Here is a 22,631-nt window from a genome sequence, read left to right as displayed (position 1 = left end):
CACATTTAATTGTTTATCTGTTTCTCTATCCCACATTCTCCAGTGTAAGAACATCCCATCATCAGATGACTTCTCACTCAGTAAAACCCTGGGAGACCTCATTAAAATCAGAGCGTGGAACATCGCAGGCCTTCCCAGTGACTCTTTCTCCATCGACAATGGTGTCATCGTCAGTAATTCACGTAGATGGTGAGTCTGTTTTGTTGAGGTTTTGGTAACACTTAACAGTATAATATCAAGAACTCATTAGGTAATGATAAACTAATGTTTAGTTAATGTTAACTTGTGGTTAGTTAATGATATTAGTATTTATTACTTATTTTTATTACTTATACTTATTTTATTTCCGTGCGTACTGCTGTATATTATATATACCTATGTTGACTGTGATTCTTTTTTGTGGCATTGTTGCATTTAAGTTACTGTTGTAAGTTACTGTTGTATGTCTTTTTCCTTCTGTTTGGCACTATGTTGCATTTGTCTTATTTGTTCATTTTATTTTATTTTATTTTATTTTATTTTATTTTATTTTATTTTATTTTATTTTATTTTATTTTATTTTATTTTATTTTATTTTATTTTATTTTATTTTATTTTATGTATCTTTTAACTCTTGTACATCTCCACTTTTTACCTCCCAATTGTTGCACAATAATTTCCCTCGGGATAAATAAAGCATCTTGAATCTTAGTATAATATATTAATACTGATATTAGTTTATCATTAAGTAATCCAGCGATTCATTTAATCATCAGTCTTTGTGTTATTGTAGGCCCTTGATGATTGACCCTCAAGGCCAGGCCAACAAGTGGGTGAAGAACTCAGAGAAAGACAACAACCTGAGCATTATCAAGCTGACAGACGCAGACTACATGAGGACGCTGGAGAACTGTGTTCAGTTTGGAACACCCTTGCTGCTGGAAAATGTAGGGGAGGAGCTTGACCCTTCACTGGAACCACTGCTGCTTAAACAAACCTTCAAACAAGGTCTGGGAGTATGACATGGATGCTGAAGGACATCAGAGTTTTGTTTGTTTGTTGTTAATGTGAAAATGTTGTCATGTTTGTTTCACTTAGGTGGTGTGGACTGCATCAGGCTGGGGGAGAGTGTGATTGAGTATTCCAACGAGTTCCGTTTCTATATCACCACTAAGCTGCGGAATCCCCACTACCTACCAGAACTGGCCACCAAGGTTTCCCTGCTCAACTTCATGATCACCCCAGAAGGTCTGGAGGACCAGCTGCTTGGGATTGTGGTTGCCAAGGAGAGGTAATGCTCATAAAATAGTCTCTTTGGGATTTTCACTGAAATACAACGTTGCCCCCTCTCATTTTGAACTTTGCATCTGCTTTTCCTGCTCTACAGGCCAGAGCTGGAGGAGGAGAGAAATGCTCTTATCCTGCAGTCAGCAGCCAACAAGAGGCAGCTGAAGGAAATTGAGGATAAGATCCTGGAGACACTGCAGTCTTCAGAGGGAAATATCCTGGAGGACGAGAGTGCCATTCAGATTCTGGACTCCGCTAAGATCATGTCCAATGAGATCACGAAAAAACAACAGGTGTGGGCCACATGCAGAGCAGGAGATCTGGACTGTGAATGTGTCTGATGTTCAAAGATCTAACATACTACTGTTGCACACACTTTCCCAGATTGCAGAGAAGACAGAGAAGGAGATAGCAGAGTCCAGAGAGGGTTACAGAGCCATAGCCAAACATTCCTCTGTCCTGTTCTTCACCATCGCTGATCTCACCAATATAGACCCAATGTACCAGTACTCTCTGAGCTGGTTTGTTAACCTCTACATTAACTCTATACAAGACAGGTGAGTGATGCACATCAGGACTGTAACAGCATATTTGTCTGTATTCTAAACTCAAGCCTGAATGACAGGAATCACGTTTGACAAAAAGCTAATTAACACTTCTTCTATTTGGATTGTCAGACTAGATATTTGTGTCACTGCTTATGGTGAATGTCTTTAGTTACAGTTAGCCTCAAAAAGAAGAGGTGCAACTGGAAATGATCAATCTGAACTTTTTGTGGAGTTACGTGGAGATGTGAAATATACACGTTTATCACAAACAGTAGATATCTTGGTAAAACTTTAGATTAGGGAACACATAGTCACCATTAACAAGGTGCTCACTAACATGCATATAAGTAGCGTACCAGCCCTTAATTAGTAAATATTAAGCACATATTAACACCTTATGTAGGAAAAACCTTAATTCATGTCATAATAGAGGTAGAATACGGTGTTAATATTTGCTTAGTGATTACTAATAAACGGCTAGTATGCTACTAGTAAGCACCTTGTTAATGGGTGAATATGTGTTCCCTAATCTAAAGTGTTACCGATGTCTTAAAATAACTTATGTTAGTCTGTCATTTGTTTTTGAAACATTTAATGATGTTATTTGTTGAAGTCCTGTATAGCCAATAATAAAGTTGTCTGGGGGAAAAACTGAAAAAAAACATAAGTGTAGCAGGCGCTAACATCCGATGTTAATATTCAATTTATACAGCTTTTAGTTGCTCTGTGTGTGACCCTCTTGTGAGGTGGTTTGCGCCAGTGCCTCACAGCAATAAGGGTTTTCATTTCAAATATTTGTCTGTGTGGCGTTTGCATGTTTTTTCCATGTGTATGTGGGTTTTCTCCTCGAACCGTGACTTTTTCTCAAGCAGCTTGGGGTGAGGATCAGTCAATCTAACATTTAGGTCATAGGTGTGAATGTAGGGGTTGTTTGTCTCTGTATATTGGACCTGTGATTGACTGGTGATCTGTCCAGCTGTTCAGTGTCCGCTGGTTTGGCTTCAGCTCTTTCCACGACCTTCAAAGGACAAGCATTTCAGATGATAGATGGGTGGATGGATAATCTCTGTGTTCATGTCCATCTTTCTATGTTGTGTCATTTTTTAATCAGCATCAAGTCCAAGATCCTGGAGAGGAGGCTTCAAAACCTGATCGGTCACTTCACCTATAACTTGTACTGCAACATCTGTCGCTCTCTGTTTGAGAAAGACAAACTCCTCTTCTCCTTCCTCCTCTGCTGCAATCTACTCCTGTAAGTGTCACAGACACTGTTTCACACTTGAATATAATCTGCGATTTATACATTGCTATATGTGTGTGTGTGTGTGTGTGTGTGTGTGTGTGTGTGTGTGCGTGTGCGTGTGCGTGTGCGTGTGCGTGTGTGTGTGTGTGTGTGTGTGTGTGTGTGTGTGTGTGTGTGTGTGTGTGTGTGTGTGTGTGTGTGTGTGTGTGTGTGTGTGTGTATTTTTGCTTATAGAGCAAAGGGGGAGATTGAATATGCTGACTTCATGTTCTTCCTGACTGGAGGAGTGGGTCTGCAGAAGACAGTTTCTAACCCTGACTCCAGCTGGCTACAGGACAAGAGCTGGGATGAGATATGTCGCGCCAGTGAACTGCCTGGCTTACAAGGATTAAAGTAAAAAGCGTTAATTACTCTACCAAAGATTTTCTTCCTCAACAGTTATGTCCGTCTTGTACTTATTTTTATTATTTACTTCACAGGGAGTCTTTCATCAAGAGCCCAGCAGACTTCAGGCCTATTTATGACAGCAAAGAGCCATACAACACTCCTCTACCTGCACCGTGGTGTGACCAACTCAATGACCTGCTCAAAATGATCATTGTCCGCTGTCTCAGGCCTGACAAGATCATGCCAGCTGTGACCAAATACGTGACTGGCAAACTGGGGAAGAAGTTTGTGCAGCCGCCTCCCTTTGACCTGAGTAAGAGTTACCAGGATTCCAACTCCACCATCCCTCTCGTGTTTGTGCTGTCTCCAGGAGCTGATCCCATGGCGAGTAAGTCTTAGACTCTATTCATATAGTTGTGAACGAAATACAATTCAGACGAGTGTTTTAGCTCAGTATCAGAAGTACTCTGTGTTCATAATAACACATGAAAACGTATATCACATGACCATTTGGGTACACTGGGCATGCGCGTACAGCAGTAAAGAAGAAGCTCATTTTCTCTTCTTCAAACAACAAGGGAAAAAAATTGTTATGGGAACCACAAGGTGAAACAGAAAATTAAAGTAAGTGTTAACATATTTTTAGTTCACAGCTGATAGTTGTAAATGTTGGCTCAATGGGAACCAGTCAGAGATAACTGTGCGATAGTTTCTGTCTCAGTTTCTGTTTTTCTAGACTAAAACCCAACCCCTGGGATTTTAAAGTAAACAGTGAAACCAAATCCCATGATATCCAGAGCTCTATAATGTACCTCAACATTTTTGACTGCTCTTTCCATGCCATTTTTCCAACTCCCTTGATGACTTGTGGATACTGTCTCTGTCTCTCTGTCTCGTTGTAAAGACTCACATGGGCATCCAATGCCCAAATACATCCAATTGCAGTCTTGTATAAAGTACTTGAAAGCGAAAGCAAAAGTACAAGTATCTTACCAGAAAATGACTTTGGTAGAAGTTAAAGTCAGCTTTTAGAATATTACTTGAGTAAAAGTCTTAAAGTACCTGACATTTATTGTACGTAAGTATCAAAGGTAATTTTGGCTAACAGCTAAGCGGCTAACAGCTGGTGCCGAGTAGCGAGTAACAAAGATGGTTAAGGGAAATGAGTAAAAGTACACATTTTATTTAGGAAATGTAGTGGAGTAAAAGTTGTCAGAAATATAAATAACAAAGTTAAGTACAGATATGTGAAAATTCTACTTAAGTACAGTAACAAAGTAATTGTCCTTCGTTACATTACAACACTGTCCAATTGTATACCCAAACTTTAATAATTATCACCTGTCAACAGTTCAAAAGATGCTACCCCCCACTAAAATCCCTCTACAGGTTTATTGAAGTTTGCCAATGACAAGGCCATGGGTGGTGCCAAGTTCCAGTCCATCTCTCTGGGTCAGGGTCAGGGACCCATCGCAGCCAAAATGATATCCACGGCCATGCAGGATGGGACATGGGTGTGTTTGCAGAATTGTCATCTGGCCGTTTCCTGGATGTCCACTCTGGAAAAAATCTGTGAGGACTTCAGTCCAGGAACATGCCACCCCGACTTCCGCCTTTGGCTCACGAGCTACCCTTCACCCAAGGTAATGCACACAGTGTGTTTCATCCATGACAAGTTAAATGTGCTGTGAGTAGAAATGAAAAATGAAATCACTTTCATATCAGTTTCCAGTGACAATCCTGCAGAATGGGGTGAAAATGACAAACGAGCCTCCAACAGGACTCAGACTCAATCTTCTTCAGTCTTACTTGTCAGATCCAGTTTCTGACTCAAAGTTCTTCAATAGTTGCCCCAAAAAGGAGCTGGTGAGTCAAAGTACAGGAGCTACTTTTGTAGAGGAGAGGAATTTGAACTGACTTGCATGTCTCTTTTAGATTTGGGAGAAGCTCCTGTACGGCCTGTGCGTCTTTCATGCTCTTGTTCAGGAGAGAAAGAAGTTTGGTCCACTGGGCTGGAACGTTCCCTATGGCTTCAATGAGTCTGACCTGCACATAAGCATCAGGCAGCTCCAGGTATTCAGACAGGGATTCAATGATTCATTCATGACAAGCCGTAAAGCAGGGTTTTTCTCACTCCTGGTCCTGGGGGACCACTGTCCTCCATGTTTTAGATGTTTCCCTGCTCCAACACACCTGAACAAACCTATTTGAATCAGGTGTGTTTGAGCAGGGAATCACCTAAAACATGCAGGACAGTGGCTCCCCAGGACCAGGAGTGAGAAACCCTGCCATAAGGGGTCGCAGCAGTGGCTCTAATGTTTTTATTCTCTTCTTCAGCTGTTTGTGAATGAATATGATGAGGTTCCCTTCGAGGCCATTACGTACCTGACAGGGGAGTGTAACTATGGCGGCCGTGTGACAGACGACTGGGACAGACGGCTCTTGATGACCATGTTGGCAGACTTCTACACAAAGGATCTGATTGAAAAACACTGCTACCTTTTCTCACCTAGTGGTGAATACTATGCTCCACCTAAATCTTCATATGAGGACTATATTGAATTTATCAAGGTAAAAAAAACATGTTAAATACTAAATATACTGCATGTATATGTTTATATTCTATATAGAGTACACCTAACAATGCATTTGTTGTGCTCTAGAAACTTCCATTCATCCAGCATCCAGAAGTTTTTGGGATGCATGAAAATGTCGACATTTCCAAAGATCTGCAACAGACCAAGCTGCTGTTTGATTCATTGCTCCTCACACAGGGTGGTGGCGCTAAGGGAGGGGTCAGCTCTGGGAGCGACAACACACTCTATGACATAGCAAATGGCATCCTTACTAAGGTATGAACATTGTCAACTGAAACGTTTGGATTCAATCAAGAAACTAGAGAGAGCGCTAAGGAAACAGAAAGCTTTGCCAAAGAGCGCTCAGTTTACTGTTATATCAATACACTCCCCTATCTCACAAGGTTAACAACTGGTTTTATTTAAAATTCAGATCACCAACAAAGTCTAACCATTTCCTCATTTGGTCATAACCCACATCCAGAGAACATCATCCAAATCTGAAATCTGTCCTTGACTTTTTCAGTTATGCTGTTCACAGACAGACAGATGGACAAACACGACCAAAACCATGACCTTCATGGCTGAGATAACAACAGTATATTCAGACTGAGGCTAGTGAGAAAAATGTGAATACATTAAGATCATGGATATTTACTCCTCCACAGAGGTTATGTGTTTGGCAGCACAGAAATGAAACATTTTCAGATACCATATACAGCATTTGTAGTAAAGGAATTTCTTTGGTTGTTTCCTATATTTTGATTATCATTTGTATGCGTTGGATTGAATAACTAGCAGTTTTGGGTTTTTCCCCGATAGCTTCCAGAGAATTTTGACACAGAAGCTGCTCTCCTGAAGTATCCAGTGCTCTACGAGGAGAGCATGAACACTGTGCTCGTCCAAGAGATGGAGCGCTACAACACGTATGGACAACAGTGCAGAGCTTTAAGAAAAACGGCTCTGACTTCATACGACTCATGTATGTTTCTCTCTCTCTCTTATTCAGGCTGTGCAGTTTGATCCGTGTGAGTCTGCAGAACCTGTTGAAGGCCATTAAGGGTTTGGTGGTGATGGATGCAGAGCTGGAGGCAGTTGCAAACAGTCTGATGGTGGGCAAAGTCCCAGAGAAGTGGGCGAAGCGTTCTTACCCCAGCCTCAAACCGCTGGGCAGCTACATCTCTGACTTTCTCTCCAGACTGAAGTTTTTGCAGGTGAGACTGCTAAACAAAGATAATGGAGATTGGACATTACACTGTATGTTTAAATACTGTATGATTAATTTATATGTTTTACTTTGTGCAGGATTGGTATGACACGTGTACGCCCAGCGTGTTCTGGCTGTCTGGCTTCTTCTTCACCCAAGCCTTTCTCACTGGGGCCATGCAGAACTACGCCAGGAAATACCATGTCCCCATTGACCTGCTCACTTTTGATTTTGAGGTATTAAAGCAACATTATGCAACTTTTTGAAACCATGAAAGAATGACAATCAATATGCCCTAAACTAGCATTTGTGACCATTAACTCCTCAGGAAAATGTTATGAAACAAGTGAGAAGTATGCTAGTTTGTCTCGTATTACTTTCCATTTCAAATTGAGTTCTAGGAGTTGTCCCCTAGTGGTTATTCAACCTATTTTCACTTCTTATTTAGCTTCAGGAAGAAACAGAAATAATATGTCCAGTTTGTATATGGTCTATGATCAGTCGCAACAAATGCTGTCACTAGCACATCCAGCAGAAGTTACATAGTGTTGCTTTCTCTTACTCTTCTCTCTGACCTGTGCTTTTATTTTCATGTCACAGGTTCTTCCTATTGAGCAGTCAGACACATCACCTGAGGACGGTGTTTACATCAATGGATTGTTTCTGGATGGAGCTCGTTGGGACAAAGAGAGGTTCATAAATGTTCATACCTTACAATACGTATTTGATATAGTTACTTTATATCATTGTATTTGTGAAACACAATTAGATCTGACAATCCTTAACTATTTGTCTATATACAAACAGTGGAGTTCTGGCTGACCAGCATCCCAAAGTCCTGTTTGACACGATGCCTATCATGTGGATCAAACCAAGTATGTATTAACATATTTCAATAATGCCATTTATGTTTTTATGTTTATAATCTTGTTCCATTTCATTTATGTTTTCTCCACTTATTTGTATTCGCCCATCTCTCTGTTGCTTTCTTCTCTTTCGCTCAGCTAAAAAGAAGAGCAGTGATCAGCATCAGAAAATGTACATTAGCCCTCTTTACAAGACCAGTGAGAGGAGGGGAACCCTGTCAACCACAGGACACTCCACCAACTTTGTCATCTCCATGATGCTGCCCACCAGCAGAGCCCCTCAGCACTGGATCAAGTGTGGTGTGGCCATGCTCTGCCAGCTGGATGACTGAAATTAGACTCACTCATAAGGACTGAAGCGGTGAACACGGTGATGCCTTTTTGATTCCTTACTATGCAGAAGTTAAACTTAATCTGTTTCTAACCAGCACAGAGAGCACTGATGAATATAATTATGTATGTATATGATAATAAAATTCACATGGAAGTACATTTTGCATCAGATTTTGTGACAAATACATTGAATGCATATCCCACATGGGATTTATAATTCATAAACTTCTGTTTGTGACTGTGCCAAAATAAGAAAGACACATAACGACAAGGATATCAGAGACAAAAACAACTGAGATGCAACAATAAGTTTATTTGTCATGTTGTGGTTTTCTTTTGCGGGGTTGTATCTCTTGCAGTCAACAGTTTCATAGTGGTTTATATTAGAACTAATGTAAACCCGTAAAACACTGAGATGGTAAAAGTGTCAGTGTGATATCATAAAATAATCCAAACCATGGCACTGAGGGTATTTTCCTAAACCAAAAAAAAAGCTTGATTTACAATGAGGTTTAATCCATTCAACGTCTGTCATTTTCAGAAATTACATGGTACCTTATATACACAAATAACCTTATTGCATCACACTGGCTTGAGTCAAACTTTTTTTTTTTTCAAAATTATCTTATTCTTTCAAAATAGATTTTTTGCTAATTCATTACTACAGAATACATAAAGCTGCATCAACATAATTGCTGTAATTAATAGATTTAGACACAGGACAGAGACAAGAACCAAAGCTCAGTACACATTCAAAAATAATTAGAAAGTACAACAGGCTGTTAGGTCAATAATCCCAGTGGTTCATTATTTCAACTCAGAAGAGGGTAAACAGAAAAAAACCCAGTAACACACATAGATGTGTAATTTCAGCAAAAAACTAAATACCAAGATAGCTACGACAACACACAAACTCCACCTCAAGTTAATTTTGAGATGTTAGCGCTTCATTCACTGTATTTCCAGATTTTAACAAAGCAGTGTTAACACTTCTCTTTAGCTAAGTTACTGGGTAAATGTTGGATTCGCATGACCGAGAAACCAGCTCATAATTAAACCAGCCTTACCGCACACAGACATAATAAAACCCCATCATGTTAAGACCAAAGCTTAAAGGATTTAAACTTGAGGGTCCATTACTAAACACAGCAGGAGTGCTTGTAGAAAAAGAAGAAAGAGACAAAGACACAACTCAAGTACTTAAAAGGATCAAAATAAGACAAAAAGTTTTGCTACGATCCTGTGGCAATTTACAGCTTTTAAGCGACAACAAACAAAAAGTCATATGTTCAATACTTTGCCTGTGTGTGTGTACATATACATATATGTACTGTATGTATATACACACACGCAAGCAAACGGGGAAATAAACTCAAAATCTTTTTCGACAAGGAAAACCTGAAAACAGGTAGTAAATAAGCTGTTTTTCATTTACTGTATATACAATACAGGTAAGCTATTTTTTTTACAGGTGTATGTAAATAATGATGCAAGTCGTTAAGTTACTGGACCACATGGGGACGATTAAACATGCAGTGTTTCAGTGCTCCCTCTAAGCCTTGAAGAGTGAAATGGAACCAACATCACTAGAAAGAAAGACAGGCCAGCACACGTCCACATTTCCACATCACAAACCTCTTCATCTCTTTGGAGGATGCTTCACATGAGCATTGATTACATTCAGGCTTCATCAGTTTATAGACACTGTTTATAAACGTTGTTTTAATCTCATGATTTTGTGTTGTTTCCCCAGTAGGTCCTGACGAGTGCCCTTCACTTTACAGTAAATCTCCAGTCCTGTTCCTGTCAGACGCTTTCCACACATGTCATGTTGACCGTCTACCTGGAAGTAGTTTCTCATACCTTTGCTGATGTAACCTAATATGCAGCAGGTTAAACTACAGCTACAGATGAGCAGAGTTTGGTCAGTGCAGATGAAACCATGTGAGTATCTGTAGGCAGACAAGTGGTAAGTACCACAGTTAATGTTTAAAATAGACAAACTTAATAACTTAAAACAGTATGAGTTAAGTAAATGTGACCACTTTCATTTGCACATGACCAAACTCTGCTTCGCTTGTCTGACCTGTCATTCTGCTTGTGGTGGCTGTATTAGTAGCATCTGCTGAAGTTAACTGTATTAAGCTGTAATAACGGACACTGCTATATATGTATGCATTACCTGTGAGCTTCTAGCCTGTAGCATTAGCATGAGTTATAAGCCAGTTAGACTGATGAAATTTCTAATCAAAGCATTAGCAGTATTTTATGGCACTTGCATCTAAAACTAGTAAAAGCAAGCAATGTGTCAAGCTACTCTAATGGCTGCTTAAAGATACGACCTGCCACGTTACTTTTTACAAATTGCTTTATCAGCATGTTAGCCTATTCAACGCTAATGAGAGCAGTGACTGGGCTTAGCGCAGTTGCTAAGCTCTATGGCAGTGGCTGGGTGTTGATAGAGCAGGCGTAGAGGGAGCACTGACTGATTCACTGGTGTCACATCAGTATGTCCAGGTCGTCAACACGATCTTCTTCCTCCGTTACCCGTAACGACAGTACCTCCTCGTTCAGAAACAGTCCACTCAGACGTTCCTTGCGAGCCTGTCGCTGCTCTTTCAGCTGTCGCTTCCGGAGAGCTTTCTGCTGAAGCTTACGCTGCTTTGAACGCTTCTGCAAAGACAATTTGATGGAAAGCGGTCAGTGACAATTCCTAGCTGAGAATTAAAACCCTCAGGGACTTCACAGTAGTTGTACTGTGATGCAGAATGAAATGCACTAGTCTTGTTGAAATAAAGACGAGTTTATGGTATGAAATAGTAAGGTGTGGGTGCAAATGCACTCTTTAAAATCTAAAAATAATCCCTAATTCTGAGTGAAACAGTAAAAACATCACACAGAAACTGAAGGTTTCTTACTTTAGAGTCCCGTATACGTTCTGCAGCACTAGAGAGGTTGCCATCGCTGTGAGCTCTGCTGATGTTGGCAACACTGCTTCCACTACAAGCCGAGGCTGTCCCACCTGAAATGAAAAGAAATAAAAAACAGTATTACAATCAGACAAACTATATGGAGAGGAAACTTGACTAAAATGCCCCACTAGAGCAGACTCCTGGTGGCAGAAGTGTTAGCCGAGCAGACATTATCTTACCTGCTAAAGAGTTAGAGGCTGTGGAACAAGTGGAGGAGCTTGCAGAGCTGACCATGCTGGCGTTACTGCTGCTAGCTCCGCTGATGCCACCAGTGCTGGCACTGCTGTGACTGCTCCTCTTCCAGCCTTCTCTGGTGCTACTGGCTCGCTGTCGGGGGCCGTGCTCTCTGATGTAGCTACGCACCTAATGACAACACGCTCTTCATTAGTCTGTTCACATTCAGTGTAAGGCTGGGGCCAGACTGGATGCATCACTGATCTGTTACGTCTTGCATAATTCTGTTGTAAAACTGTTTCTGCTGTGGAGCTGCTGCCATGTTTTACTTAGGAATGCAATTGCACTTTGCCATTATTATCACACTTTATGTGGAATGTGTGTGTTTACAGATTTACACACCACTTGTTCACACCACCATCATGTTAATTCCAGTTGGGAACATTTTCAAATGAAAACATGCATAGCAGGTTTCTTTTTTTCTTTACCCGTCATGGCACAGTGATCTGTTTTTTGATCAACCGAAAATGCACATGGACAATGTGAGCTCATGACGAGACAATGAGGCACGGTCTGTGGATGTGCAGGTCGCCAAGTCACAAAGGAAATAAAGTGTCCTGGATGAAATGGTGGCTCATGGAAAGAGCTCAGGTATACGTACAGTACATTTTGATTTTGTCAGGTAGAAACCAATATTTATATATTATATGTGTCCAATATTATTTTGGTTACCTCAATTTGGTCTGTACAGTCATACTGGACACATTATGTGACCAGATGATATTGTAATCTGACCTTGTATAATCATTCATTTTCATCTTATAAAAAACATTGAGAATGTTTATATCTACAGACATCTCCTACAAACTTTCATAGGAAGCAATAGTATTTTAATAAGGAATTTATTTGTTGTTTGCGAAACCTCCTCAGAATTTGTATGTAAACATGAAGTGAAAGAGAACCAGCACTGTTGATTTGTTCAGATGATCTATATTTCAAGTAAATTTTCATGTGTGTTTCAGAATTATTACCCACCTGTTTGAGTTTCTCATCGGTGAGACAGTTGAGCTCGATGATGAACTCGCTGTCTGTGGGAGAGATTTGAGCACATGGGTCGATGATCTTGATGATGTCCAGCTGTTCTCTCAGACCCATTTCTGTGCTGACCTTCCGACTCAGGTACTCGATGTACTCCACCTGGAAGTGGTAAGATACACACACAACTTTGAGGGTTGCGTCTCTTGTCTAGGCTGATTACACTCCTGTAAAATAGTGAGCTAGCAAGCTTGAATGAGGAAAGATATGTCCCCTGTGTTTACTTGTTCATCGTTGGTCATGGCACTCCAGGGCAGTTCATCCAGGTTACGATGAGTGTGGGGTTTCGGCTTTCTCTTGGAAAATAAACAAGGTGAACTTGGTACGCTTGGGATGATGTCAGAGAGGACATCACTGCCGCTGGCTATGTCACTTCCTGGCAACTGAGAGGATACCAGAGAAGAAGAATTGAATAAGACGGTGAGTTTTAACTTGCAGTTAAAGTTTGATTTTAATTATAATAATCACACTAATAACCATACACAAACAATTTATGCAACTATGATCTTATGACTCACAGCTCATTGTATGCACCAAAAAAAACCAACAAAGAAAACCACTTGTAAACCATGAGACCATTTAACAACCAACCTGCCACTCAAACTCGCTGTCAGACCAGTCCCAGTAGGTGCTGATAGAGGAGGAGACGTCGCTGCAAACACTGCCCTCTGGAAACAAGTCCAGCGATGTCAGTTCTTGGTCATCCAGAAGGGAGTAACAGTCGTCCTGATCCCCTACCGAGACTGAGGAAAAGAGTTCCTCACTGCACTCTGAGCTGGCGACACTTGTCCCACAGGAAGTAAGGTTCCATCTGAAGAGAACAATGAGTGGACTTAATTAAAAATGGTGAGTAGACTTTGGATGTTACTATACACCATGCTGCCCTAGCTATCAACACTGGACTTGTCTACCAAAAAATATCCAACTTAAAAAGCACACTGGCATTTCTCGATAACAAGGTTAACAGCTGCACTAACAATACAAATCCCCATTGAAGGTATCATTAGAAACTCCGTTTACCTCTGAGACACATATGTGTGATCACAAGCTCTACTTGCCTGTTACTGTGGAAACGGTGTAGAGGATCAGTTCTGTGACATGATGAGAGCTGACAGCCAAAGTCACTGACATCCAGGGTTCCCACATCACTGAGGTTGGCTCTTTGGGACAGGAGGGGAAACGGCTCCTCTGGGGCCAGAAACTTCTCATACAGTGATTCAGACATGGTGAGCTGTACCTAACACAAAAACAGAGACAAAGATAATACACAACTATCATAACACTGCTTAGTGTGACCAGAGCCTCGACAATTAAAACACCACTTACGCAATCTCAACAAAAAGCTTCAAACAGTAATCATAAATAATGTGTGGTCATAATCACATTGTTGTTTTTCACTTAATTAAGTTCAGTTTGTAGACAGGTACACATATAACACTGGTAAAATGACACACCAGTAATGTTTTGGATGTGTGACTAGTAGCAAGATGTTAACAAATAACTAGCTAGCCATTTGCAATAGGATACAAATGTCAACAAAACTATTATTTTCTTATCTCATATCTCTTGCTCTAGGTATCTCTTGGGGGAAAATACTTTCTATGGTCAACATAAGAGTGTTAATAAAAGTTGTCTTCAAAAAGATGTATCTTCTCAGGTCATATCTGCCAGGTCTGCAATTCACGATTATTTTCATTATCAAGTAATCTGTTATAACGTGTAATTTTCTAAGTTAATTGCTTAAGTTATGATCCAAAAAGTCAGAATATTATAAAACAAACAAACCAAAAAAAAACACTGATTGATATCCCATAGTGACACTGTTCCCAAATGTGTCGTTTTTAATCAAGACATTACATTTGTTATTACAAGAATGCAAGTGAGCATGATATTCACATTTTAAAAACTGAAATCGATTGAAGTTTTAATAATTTTACAGTAAATTAATGCTGGACTATCACATTTAATGCTCTGTTTTGGTCTAGCTTTGCCTTCTTTTTCTCATTTCTCATTTATATTTAAATGATAATTGGGTAGTTTTGTTGAAACTGTTGTGTTTAATGTTTCAGTTTTAATTTTAAACTGTTATTGTGTTTGCATGTAAAGCACATTGAGTGTGAAATACGCTGTACAAATAAAGCTGCCTAGCCTGCGAAAACTCACAAGCTAACATTGTTAGCCGACAGCTAAAGCTCCCAATGTCCACGCAGCGTTTTCCCACCCATACAACCACGTCGAATTCACCTTTACCGTACAATAACAAACTCTAAAGGTATAACAACTTAACGACGCTGTAATTATGAAATTAGTTGCGTTAAAATAACCAACCTTTTGTCGTTCAAAGTGTTGTCATTTCTGTCACCTCCATTTGCAAATCCTTTCTTTTCTATCGACGACGAACCCGCTATCAACGCGAGACTCTCGGGAGTGACGCGAACGGCGCGTGACCTGAACACGGAAGCTGTCACAATACGCTGAAAAGAAGCACAAAACACAACAAGAACGCTGATGCACACATTTAAAATATATTTTGGTTATCCGCCTTTGTCTTAGTGCGAGGTTAGTCATGGCGGCGAGGGACTCCAGCTTTCTGGGAAGCAGGATACCACCAGAGATTGAGTCGATGTCGAAAAACCTGAAGGATGTGGATCACGAATTGTTCAGAAAAATCCTGAAAGGTAAAATATTAACGTTTTTCTACGTGTAGATACAGCTTTAATGTCCACGACCATGTAATTAAATACATTGTATAAGCCACTCACATACAACTACATGTTATATATAACTTATAATAACAGCTTACAACAACACACATGTGAAACTAGAGAAACACTGCAAACTCCACCAATGCTGAACATTTTCTCAAAGATAATGTAATCAAAATTCATCCAATTTTCTTTTTTAAGTTAAGTACTCCATTGTCTCTGTCAGAATCCTAAAAAAAATCAAGTTTTTGGATTAAAAAAACCGCAATAATTGACACTAAAATTATCAAAGGAAGGTGAGGGGTATCTGTCCATTCATTTAAGCATGTGAAACAGGGCACAGGCACCTTGTTTATGAAGATATATGTTGCATTTCTCGTCCAAACACTGACAACGTTGGGACTGCACTCACTTGGTGCCCCTACGACTAACAGACAGACAGACGTTCCTTGAATTGATAGAGATACAAGTGATAAATACAAGACCTATGTTGTGTAGTTTAATTTTAACATGCATTTGTTTCTTTCTATCATTCTTTCATTGTCATTTATACTTGTCTTTAAGGCTGTAAAATGTACAGAATGTTCTGCAAAAGTTATACAATACAAATACTTATTTAGTTTTTAAGGTGTGCTACTCACAACAGAGAGACAAACAAACAAATATGACAACAAAATAACCGACTTGCCGCAGTTAAGAGGATGACTGCAGCTACAGATGCCGTTGTTGAGATGATCAGACTATGCCTGTGAATGCTGCTTCCTCCAGCTGTGGTCAGTGCTCTGGAGGGGAAGGACTGCAGAGAAGTAATGAAGGCCATCGCAGAGAGCAGCGCCATCCCACAGGAGAGACTCAGCTACATCATATCTGGGATGTACAGAGTCCTGTCCGAGGCCATCCGCATCCCCGCGTCATCACTCAAGCAGGAGGTATACTGGTGTCACTCTGCAAATCACACAATGCACACATCCATAGTTAGACAGCTGAATCCATCCATGCACATAGGTTTTGAGTATATAATTTATGAAAATGTTAACACGGATAAAAAAAAAAAATCCATTATTATTTATTTACATTATAAGAGATGTCTGAAATCACTCTTTATATACAGTATATTAAATAGTTCTCTATACTGCAAGTGCCCTTTGGCAGTGTCTTCAGTTTAGGTGTGTAAATTATACTCCATTTCCAAAGGGTTCTTAATCTAATCTTAATCATTTAGTGCACTTAAAACATTCAAATTTATAGGAAAGTGATGTCAACAATTCCAATGAACAATTCCACAATATCTTACAACATTTTATTGTTGAAAAACCACAGTGACACAACCCCTGTCAGTGATGGTACAAAACAACATGTGTCTAAAACTGTTACAGTAAGTAAATGAGTGAACAAGGACAATGAATTATTGACAGTGCGATCTCATTGATGCAGTTCGATTTATCTGGTTTTATTTGGCTGTATCTGCATAAACCGTTCCACACCTGTGAAGGTATGCAGGGAACAAAATGCTTCATTCACTGAATTGCACATTTTACATTAAAAGTATTATTATTGATTTTAATCACAAAATAAATGTGTTTCTGTGTCATTGTTTAGGCCTTCAAAGAAGATCTCAGAGAACTAAGGTAAGGCTCATCATCTTTTTATCACACACTCTGTTTTGTACATAACACAAAACCACAAACTACAAAAATGGTGAATTTGTTGTTTGTATTTCTGTTATTTAGAATACCTGAGGACTTTATCACGGATTTCTCAAGTGTGGTTTTTGGAAACCGGTACGTTGAAATTACCCATCTTGTCATTTCCTTCATGAAGGCCCAGAGCTTCATTTACTGTTTATACAGCCACTGTCATTATGAGCTAAATTTCTCGGTCACTGTTGTGGTTGCATACAATCACTGCAAGAGAGCATTACCATGACCATGACTGTTGTCACAGGACTGTGACACCAGGGATTTGTCCATGAATATCTGATTAGTGCTGCTGCTGTGGCATTCAAATGTTATTCAATGAGACATTCTGATTTCAACTCTGCTTGTATTTTTAGTCGTGCAGCACTGGAGGCAGCTTCCTCCCAGAAAGACCCTCACCTACAAACAGTAGAGGACTTAAAATGGAGAGTGGATGTTGCCATTTCTACAAGGTAATACATTGAGGTGGAGGAGCAACACTCTACCCAAAGAAACATAATAATGATAACAATATATTTATGTACTACATTTTAAATATAATTTTATTAAATGCCTTGAGAGACAAAGCAAAAAACAGGATGAAAGAAGACAGCACAGGGGAAAAATAAGAAAACAGTACACAAAGCAAGAAAGAGAAAATAAAAGAATAATGATGAAAATGCTAAATCCCAGATTGAAAATATAAAATGATGACATTGCATATGGATGGCTGTAAATATTTTCATGGCCAGAAAATTGTTAGATACTATGAATATCTGTAGCTGACTTGCATAAGTCTGTTTTTTCTTAGACCAGTTCATTTAAGGTCGTTCTCAGAAAATTAGATCATACCCAGTGTGATGCGTCTAATGTCTCCACGACATTTACAGTTCACAAATAAATAGCAGTTGGCAGGTTGGTCCATGAATGAGATGAGACCAACATGTAAAAAAAAAAAAAGAAGAAATATATAGACCTATTTTCATGTTGTGTATGTGTTATATATTTTCTTCTGTGTCTCTCCAGCTCTTTAGCCAGAGCCCTGCAGCCTTCTGTTCTCATGCAGATGAAACTGTCAGATGGGAATTTTCACCGCTTTGAGGTACAGCAATGATCATTCTATGTCTTTACATGTCTATTCAATTGATGCACTAAGATGTTACGACTTTTCATGGCTTTCATGAATCTTTGAAACTGCATTAGTGTGCAAATATTCCTGTCAGTAGTTTTCCATCAGTGGGTTTGTGTTGTATTTAAGCCTCTGACCTGTAGTTGGCAGCAGACTTTGACATTCCTTACTTTGACACCTTCATGTAAACTGACTATTTTCACCGTCATTTTACATGGTCAAGTGGAAGAGAATTGGGCTTGTAACAAGAGGGCTGCAAATTCCAATCCCCACCAGGTCAAGGGCTGTGGTATCCCTGAGCAAAGTACCAAATCCCCATTGCTCATTGTTAACTGGATATTCTAAATTGACCCCAGTCATGCAGGGGCTACATCCAGAATACTCCTAGTGTCAGTCCAAGCCTGGATAAATGGAAGGGTTGCATAAGGAAGACCATACAGTGTAAAAAATCTGTGGCGAATAGTCTCCACATCGAACCACATCACAAGTTTCCATTGAGCACTTAACCGTTTCAGCCTAACGCTAACCTCTTTAAAGTGCTCTTATAATTCTTAAACCCTATATCTGTCTATCCTCTATTGTCCATGACAATTCAATATAGTTTATAGTTTGTCCTTCTTCTTAAACCCCCAGGACAGACAGTATATCAGCTGCTGCACATTCAGATTGTGCAGCTGTGGTTGTTTACAACTTTGCATTTCAGAAATCCACACTTTTGGATGTTCATTCTGTCAGTTCTGCACTCCAGTGTGTGTGTGTTCCATGCTTAACCTCAACATGTGGTATGAAAGAAATTGGTTGTCAGCCAGTGAGCTAATGTGGGCCTGTTTCACTTGTTATATAATAGTTGAGTGGAATAATCAAGTAACGTTTATTAAGTACAGTCTGACCTAAAAACCTGATCTTATTATTATTATCTATTTAATTATAATAAGTATTCTGGGTTCTTTCTATGGAGCATCAGCATGTTTGTATGTGTTTCACATAAAGTAATAGAACTGGTATTTAATGTTTACTGTGTCAAAACAACTTAGTCAGTAGTTTTAATATTCTTATAACATTTATATTTGTATTTCAACAAATAAATGCAGTTATATTCAGCATGGAATCACCAACATCAGTGGCATTATTTCCTCAACAGGGGGCGCCATACTCCAGCTACGGTATACAGTTCCTGTCTCCTAAAATAGCAGTTTGATAAGTTTGATTCAGACATTGTATGTTTCTAACTAGGCTACTAGTGTGGACAGATGGAGGTGAGTGGACTTCTCTCACTGCTGTCGTTCTGTAGTTGCATAATGAGATCAAAGCTGGATTAGGAGATTAGTAACAACAACATCCGATGTGCAGATTCTATTGATGGACTTGACCTGATAATGTGCTTCCTGGGATCTATTCTGGATTTTGACCAACAGATATATTCTGCTCTCATCCTAGAAGAAAAAACAAAAGAGCTGACTACACCTCCATTTATGTCTTTCTTTTAATTAGTAGATTCATTAACACCGCTACACACACACATACTGAGTGACTCAGTTTGAAGCACATGGAGTCTGGAAGGAATGTGAATTATAGTAGCTCCAAGTAAAATCATTTACTTATTTACTTTACTTTAGAAGATCTTGCTTTTGTAAAAAGCCACCCTCATGAATCTTTCAGTTTGTAATTCACAGCCTTTTCAAAGTACTCTATGTTGTCAAAGGAATTAGTTGTATCCTCAGTTTGTGTTTACAGTGTCAGTGATGTGTTGTTTTCCTGTTCAGGTGCCCGTGTCAAAGTTCCAGGAGCTCCGCTACAACGTGGCTTTGATTCTCAAAGAGATGAACGATCTGGAGAAGAGGAGCATCCTCAAAATCCAAGACTAACATGTAAGAACTTTGGATGATTAACTGGACATTTACTGCACACAGGACAACATGCAATCAATAAGTAAAAGTCTGTTTGAAATGATGATAATAATTTGACCGTCACTAGTTTACAATTATACTAAGAGTGTTGGCATCCAACATGTGCATCTGTTTTCAGTGTCAAATCATATGAAGAGAACAGGAGGGACAGTCTATAGGACTAATGATAAGACTGTCCTGACTCTGTGTCGCAGTCTCTATTTCACTTACTTTGTCCATTTTTTTAACAGTATTAAAAAAAAAAAAAAAAAAAAAAAGCTCCACTGTGTGAAAAGCACAAGTGGAGCCAAGTGAACTCCTAGATACTCTCTCACTACTGTGGTGGCCACTTAGATTGGTGTCAGTGCGATCTGTGCTTGAGAGCGGACATTTTGTTCACATGCTGCTGAATTATGAGAATTTGCATGAATGAGCAAAGAGATTGTTTTTCAACTCGTGTCTTTTATACCTGTTCTTCATACTAACATCAGAAAAAGTGCACTATTATTATTAAAAAAATAATCTTATTATTGTTATTCTGTAATTTGTACCTCACATTAACCACAGTTAACCACACATCTCAAATAAAACCTGTCTGTTATTGTTTTTGCAAAGAATTTTGTCAGAGAATGAATCTTACTGACTACAGTGATGACTGACTCTAGTAGTTTTGGGTGAAAAACATTGCATGGTTTGTCATTCATATACTACAGATATTTAAATGTCCCTCAGAATGAACAGAATTGGTAAATGGCAACTTTACATAAGAGGAACGTGTGGTCCAAATTCTTTCCAAATTCTTCATTGCTTTAGTTTGTGAGTAACCTGAGTTATAACATATAATTTTTCCACTACAACACACTGTCTTCCTTATTTTGTGTCAAACAATTCCCCAAATATGGAGTTGAAAAAGCAAGGAAGGCTAAAGGTCTTTTTAAATACAGACATTTCTCACCAAAGGACATCTCTCCATTACCCCTCTTATGACTGAAGTTGTTTCTGAACTGAAATATTGTTTTCAAAAGAATTTAAATTTTGTGACATTATTTTAAAGTAGCCTGTTACTGTAAGATGTCCTCCTGTGGCCACCATACGACTAATGCATTAGAGGGTGTAGTAACAGTTTGTTCCAACACTATCTTTGTACCAATAGAAGGCTTGTGAGTCATGAACAAAAGTTGTGACAGTTCAATTCAGAGCTTCACTGTCCCTCATCTGTGGGATGTTAATGTTCCATTCTTTATTTGCTTACTTTGCTGCAAGAATCTGAGTTACTTTATTCCACAATAAGACTTGTTTTCTTGTTTTCTATCAAGTTCATGTGATTTCGGTTTTTGACCTTAAAAACTGCTTCGCTGTCAATAAAACCACGAATAGTGTTGCTAGTGTAAATCCTTTGGTGAGTACAGTGTAGTGGAAAGTTCAGTTACACAAGCAGGGCATTTTATACATTGGAAGAGCAATAAAAAATGCATCACCTGTCAGTTTAGCACAAAGTAACCAGGCAGATTAATTGCCAGACCTGGAACAGACTTGCTGACTAACTCTTATTACCACAGTACATGGCAAACAGGCATTTATTGTGTGTGAAACAAATAAAAAAATGTTAATTCATGAGCCTGCAGCCCACTTTTGTCTTGTTCTATAAAGAACAATTCTATCAATTGTATTTGAGGCTGTAAAGTTTGAATATTTTCTCATTTATTTCACACATTTGCAAGAGAGAGAGTGGGGACAACATTCACACACCTTTAATTGTGAATGATGAAACAACACCACATGAATGGAATTTTCCACATGATACTAAACTGCCATGAAATGGTAAAGACCTTCATCACATGTAACCTTGAGTCTTTCATGCCTCTTATCACTCCTTTATGCTCTCTTCTCTTGGCGAGATTTTCCCCTGTGAAATGTGATACCTCTGGAATTTAAAAAAAATAAAAAAACACAGGCAGCATTGAATTCCATCCCATAAATATCCTTTGTCATTCCTACCAAGAAGAACCATGTTTCATAATTGCCTGTGTGACGTTGAAGGACAACTACTGGTTGCAACCCAGCATTTAATGTAGAAGAGCAGGCGAGGACTCTATGATTAGCCTATATAAAGACACACTCAAGTTATTTGTGTGCGTGTGTGGCCGCAGTGTGTGTGTGTGTGTGTGCGCGCGCTTGCATGCTTGCGTAATACTCAGCTGAGTGTCCTCATTTGCATATAAGCCAGTCTGTCTGTTTTTTACAAGTGTGTCAGTCTGTGAGTCAGCACATGTGTGTCGGTCTGTCTGTGTCTTCAGCAGCGTCCATGTCAGCCAGCGCTTGTCGTCTGTGGGTGGGATTGAGTTCACAGGCGAGACTGGTCGACCTATATTACCAGCACTGCTACGACTGACATGGACCCTGATCAACTGAGTGTAATCCTCACTCACTCACTCACCACACAGTAAACCATGGCTTATTTTCGTACTGCAGGTAAAGTTACTGAAAGGCTTCACATGGTGTTAAAGGACTATTTAAACCTATTTAAGTTAAACTAGTTCCCTGGTGTCCTAATGAACATGTCTGTGA

The 22,631-nt window shown here is 39.3% G+C and overlaps 3 protein-coding genes across 4 annotated transcripts in view; 2 read left to right on the top strand and 1 right to left on the bottom strand.

The window, feature by feature from the left end:
* dnah12 (dynein, axonemal, heavy chain 12) overlaps nt 1–8,425 on the top strand; it is a gene marked incomplete at both ends in the record, with an annotated part of 29,822 nt that extends 21,397 nt beyond the window's left edge. Inside the window, 19 exons of the mRNA XM_083890808.1 lie at nt 44–189; nt 773–987; nt 1,078–1,270; nt 1,367–1,559; nt 1,651–1,823; nt 2,926–3,066; nt 3,292–3,450; nt 3,537–3,832; nt 4,834–5,087; nt 5,170–5,310; nt 5,380–5,517; nt 5,782–6,015; nt 6,108–6,296; nt 6,843–6,946; nt 7,030–7,234; nt 7,326–7,463; nt 7,828–7,919; nt 8,035–8,102; nt 8,232–8,425. Coding sequence (XP_083746934.1) covers nt 44–189; nt 773–987; nt 1,078–1,270; nt 1,367–1,559; nt 1,651–1,823; nt 2,926–3,066; nt 3,292–3,450; nt 3,537–3,832; nt 4,834–5,087; nt 5,170–5,310; nt 5,380–5,517; nt 5,782–6,015; nt 6,108–6,296; nt 6,843–6,946; nt 7,030–7,234; nt 7,326–7,463; nt 7,828–7,919; nt 8,035–8,102; nt 8,232–8,425 — 3,273 coding nt within the window. The remainder of the gene's footprint in view (nt 1–43; nt 190–772; nt 988–1,077; nt 1,271–1,366; nt 1,560–1,650; nt 1,824–2,925; nt 3,067–3,291; nt 3,451–3,536; nt 3,833–4,833; nt 5,088–5,169; nt 5,311–5,379; nt 5,518–5,781; nt 6,016–6,107; nt 6,297–6,842; nt 6,947–7,029; nt 7,235–7,325; nt 7,464–7,827; nt 7,920–8,034; nt 8,103–8,231) is intronic.
* A 334-nt stretch (nt 8,426–8,759) lies between these two features.
* On the bottom strand, nt 8,760–15,073 carry fam199x (family with sequence similarity 199, X-linked). The gene is made up of 8 exons (XM_083891499.1): nt 14,996–15,073; nt 13,726–13,904; nt 13,259–13,478; nt 12,892–13,050; nt 12,608–12,769; nt 11,578–11,761; nt 11,345–11,448; nt 8,760–11,099 (listed from the first exon to the last, which is right to left on the bottom strand). Exons 2-8 carry the CDS (start codon nt 13,890–13,892, stop codon nt 10,926–10,928), a joined length of 1,170 nt encoding a protein of 389 aa, XP_083747625.1. The 5' UTR covers nt 13,893–13,904; nt 14,996–15,073; the 3' UTR covers nt 8,760–10,925.
* An 87-nt stretch (nt 15,074–15,160) lies between these two features.
* Nucleotides 15,161–22,491, top strand: commd5 (COMM domain containing 5). Of its 2 annotated transcripts, XM_083891506.1 has the most exons (8): nt 15,161–15,345; nt 16,141–16,301; nt 16,972–17,000; nt 17,103–17,153; nt 17,426–17,521; nt 18,075–18,150; nt 19,941–20,045; nt 22,361–22,491. In XM_083891506.1, exons 1-7 carry the CDS (start codon nt 15,234–15,236, stop codon nt 20,040–20,042), a joined length of 627 nt encoding a protein of 208 aa, XP_083747632.1. In that variant the 5' UTR covers nt 15,161–15,233; the 3' UTR covers nt 20,043–20,045; nt 22,361–22,491. The 2 variants fall into 2 exon arrangements, with proteins under 2 accessions (XP_083747632.1, XP_083747631.1); XM_083891505.1 differs by lacking the exon at nt 22,361–22,491 and having other exon boundaries at nt 19,941–21,563.
* The last annotated feature ends 140 nt before the right edge of the window (nt 22,492–22,631 follow it).

This window comes from Microchirus variegatus (assembly GCF_963457635.1).
Source record: "Microchirus variegatus genome assembly, chromosome: 6".
NCBI classification, from domain to species: domain Eukaryota; kingdom Metazoa; phylum Chordata; class Actinopteri; order Pleuronectiformes; family Soleidae; genus Microchirus; species Microchirus variegatus.
Note: the sequence above shows the minus strand (reverse complement) of the source record. Positions and strands in the feature narration are given on the sequence as shown.

What these genes read in the sequence shown, in the direction of transcription:
- fam199x (XM_083891499.1), bottom strand. Translation starts at nt 13,892, where the DNA reads ATGTCTGAATCACTGTATGAGAAGTTTCTGGCCCCAGAGGAGCCGTTT. An exon ending in ACAGCGAGTTTGAGTGGCAG is followed by an intron (nt 13,051 to 13,258) that starts GTTGGTTGTTAA and finishes GTATCCTCTCAG; the next exon opens with TTGCCAGGAAGTGACATAGC. An exon ending in CCATGACCAACGATGAACAA is followed by an intron (nt 12,770 to 12,891) that starts GTAAACACAGGG and finishes TACCACTTCCAG; the next exon opens with GTGGAGTACATCGAGTACCT.
- commd5 (XM_083891506.1), top strand. Translation starts at nt 15,234, where the DNA reads ATGGCGGCGAGGGACTCCAGCTTTCTGGGAAGCAGGATACCACCAGAG. An exon ending in GTTCAGAAAAATCCTGAAAG is followed by an intron (nt 15,346 to 16,140) that starts GTAAAATATTAA and finishes TGCTTCCTCCAG; the next exon opens with CTGTGGTCAGTGCTCTGGAG. An exon ending in GATGTTGCCATTTCTACAAG is followed by an intron (nt 17,522 to 18,074) that starts GTAATACATTGA and finishes GTGTCTCTCCAG; the next exon opens with CTCTTTAGCCAGAGCCCTGC.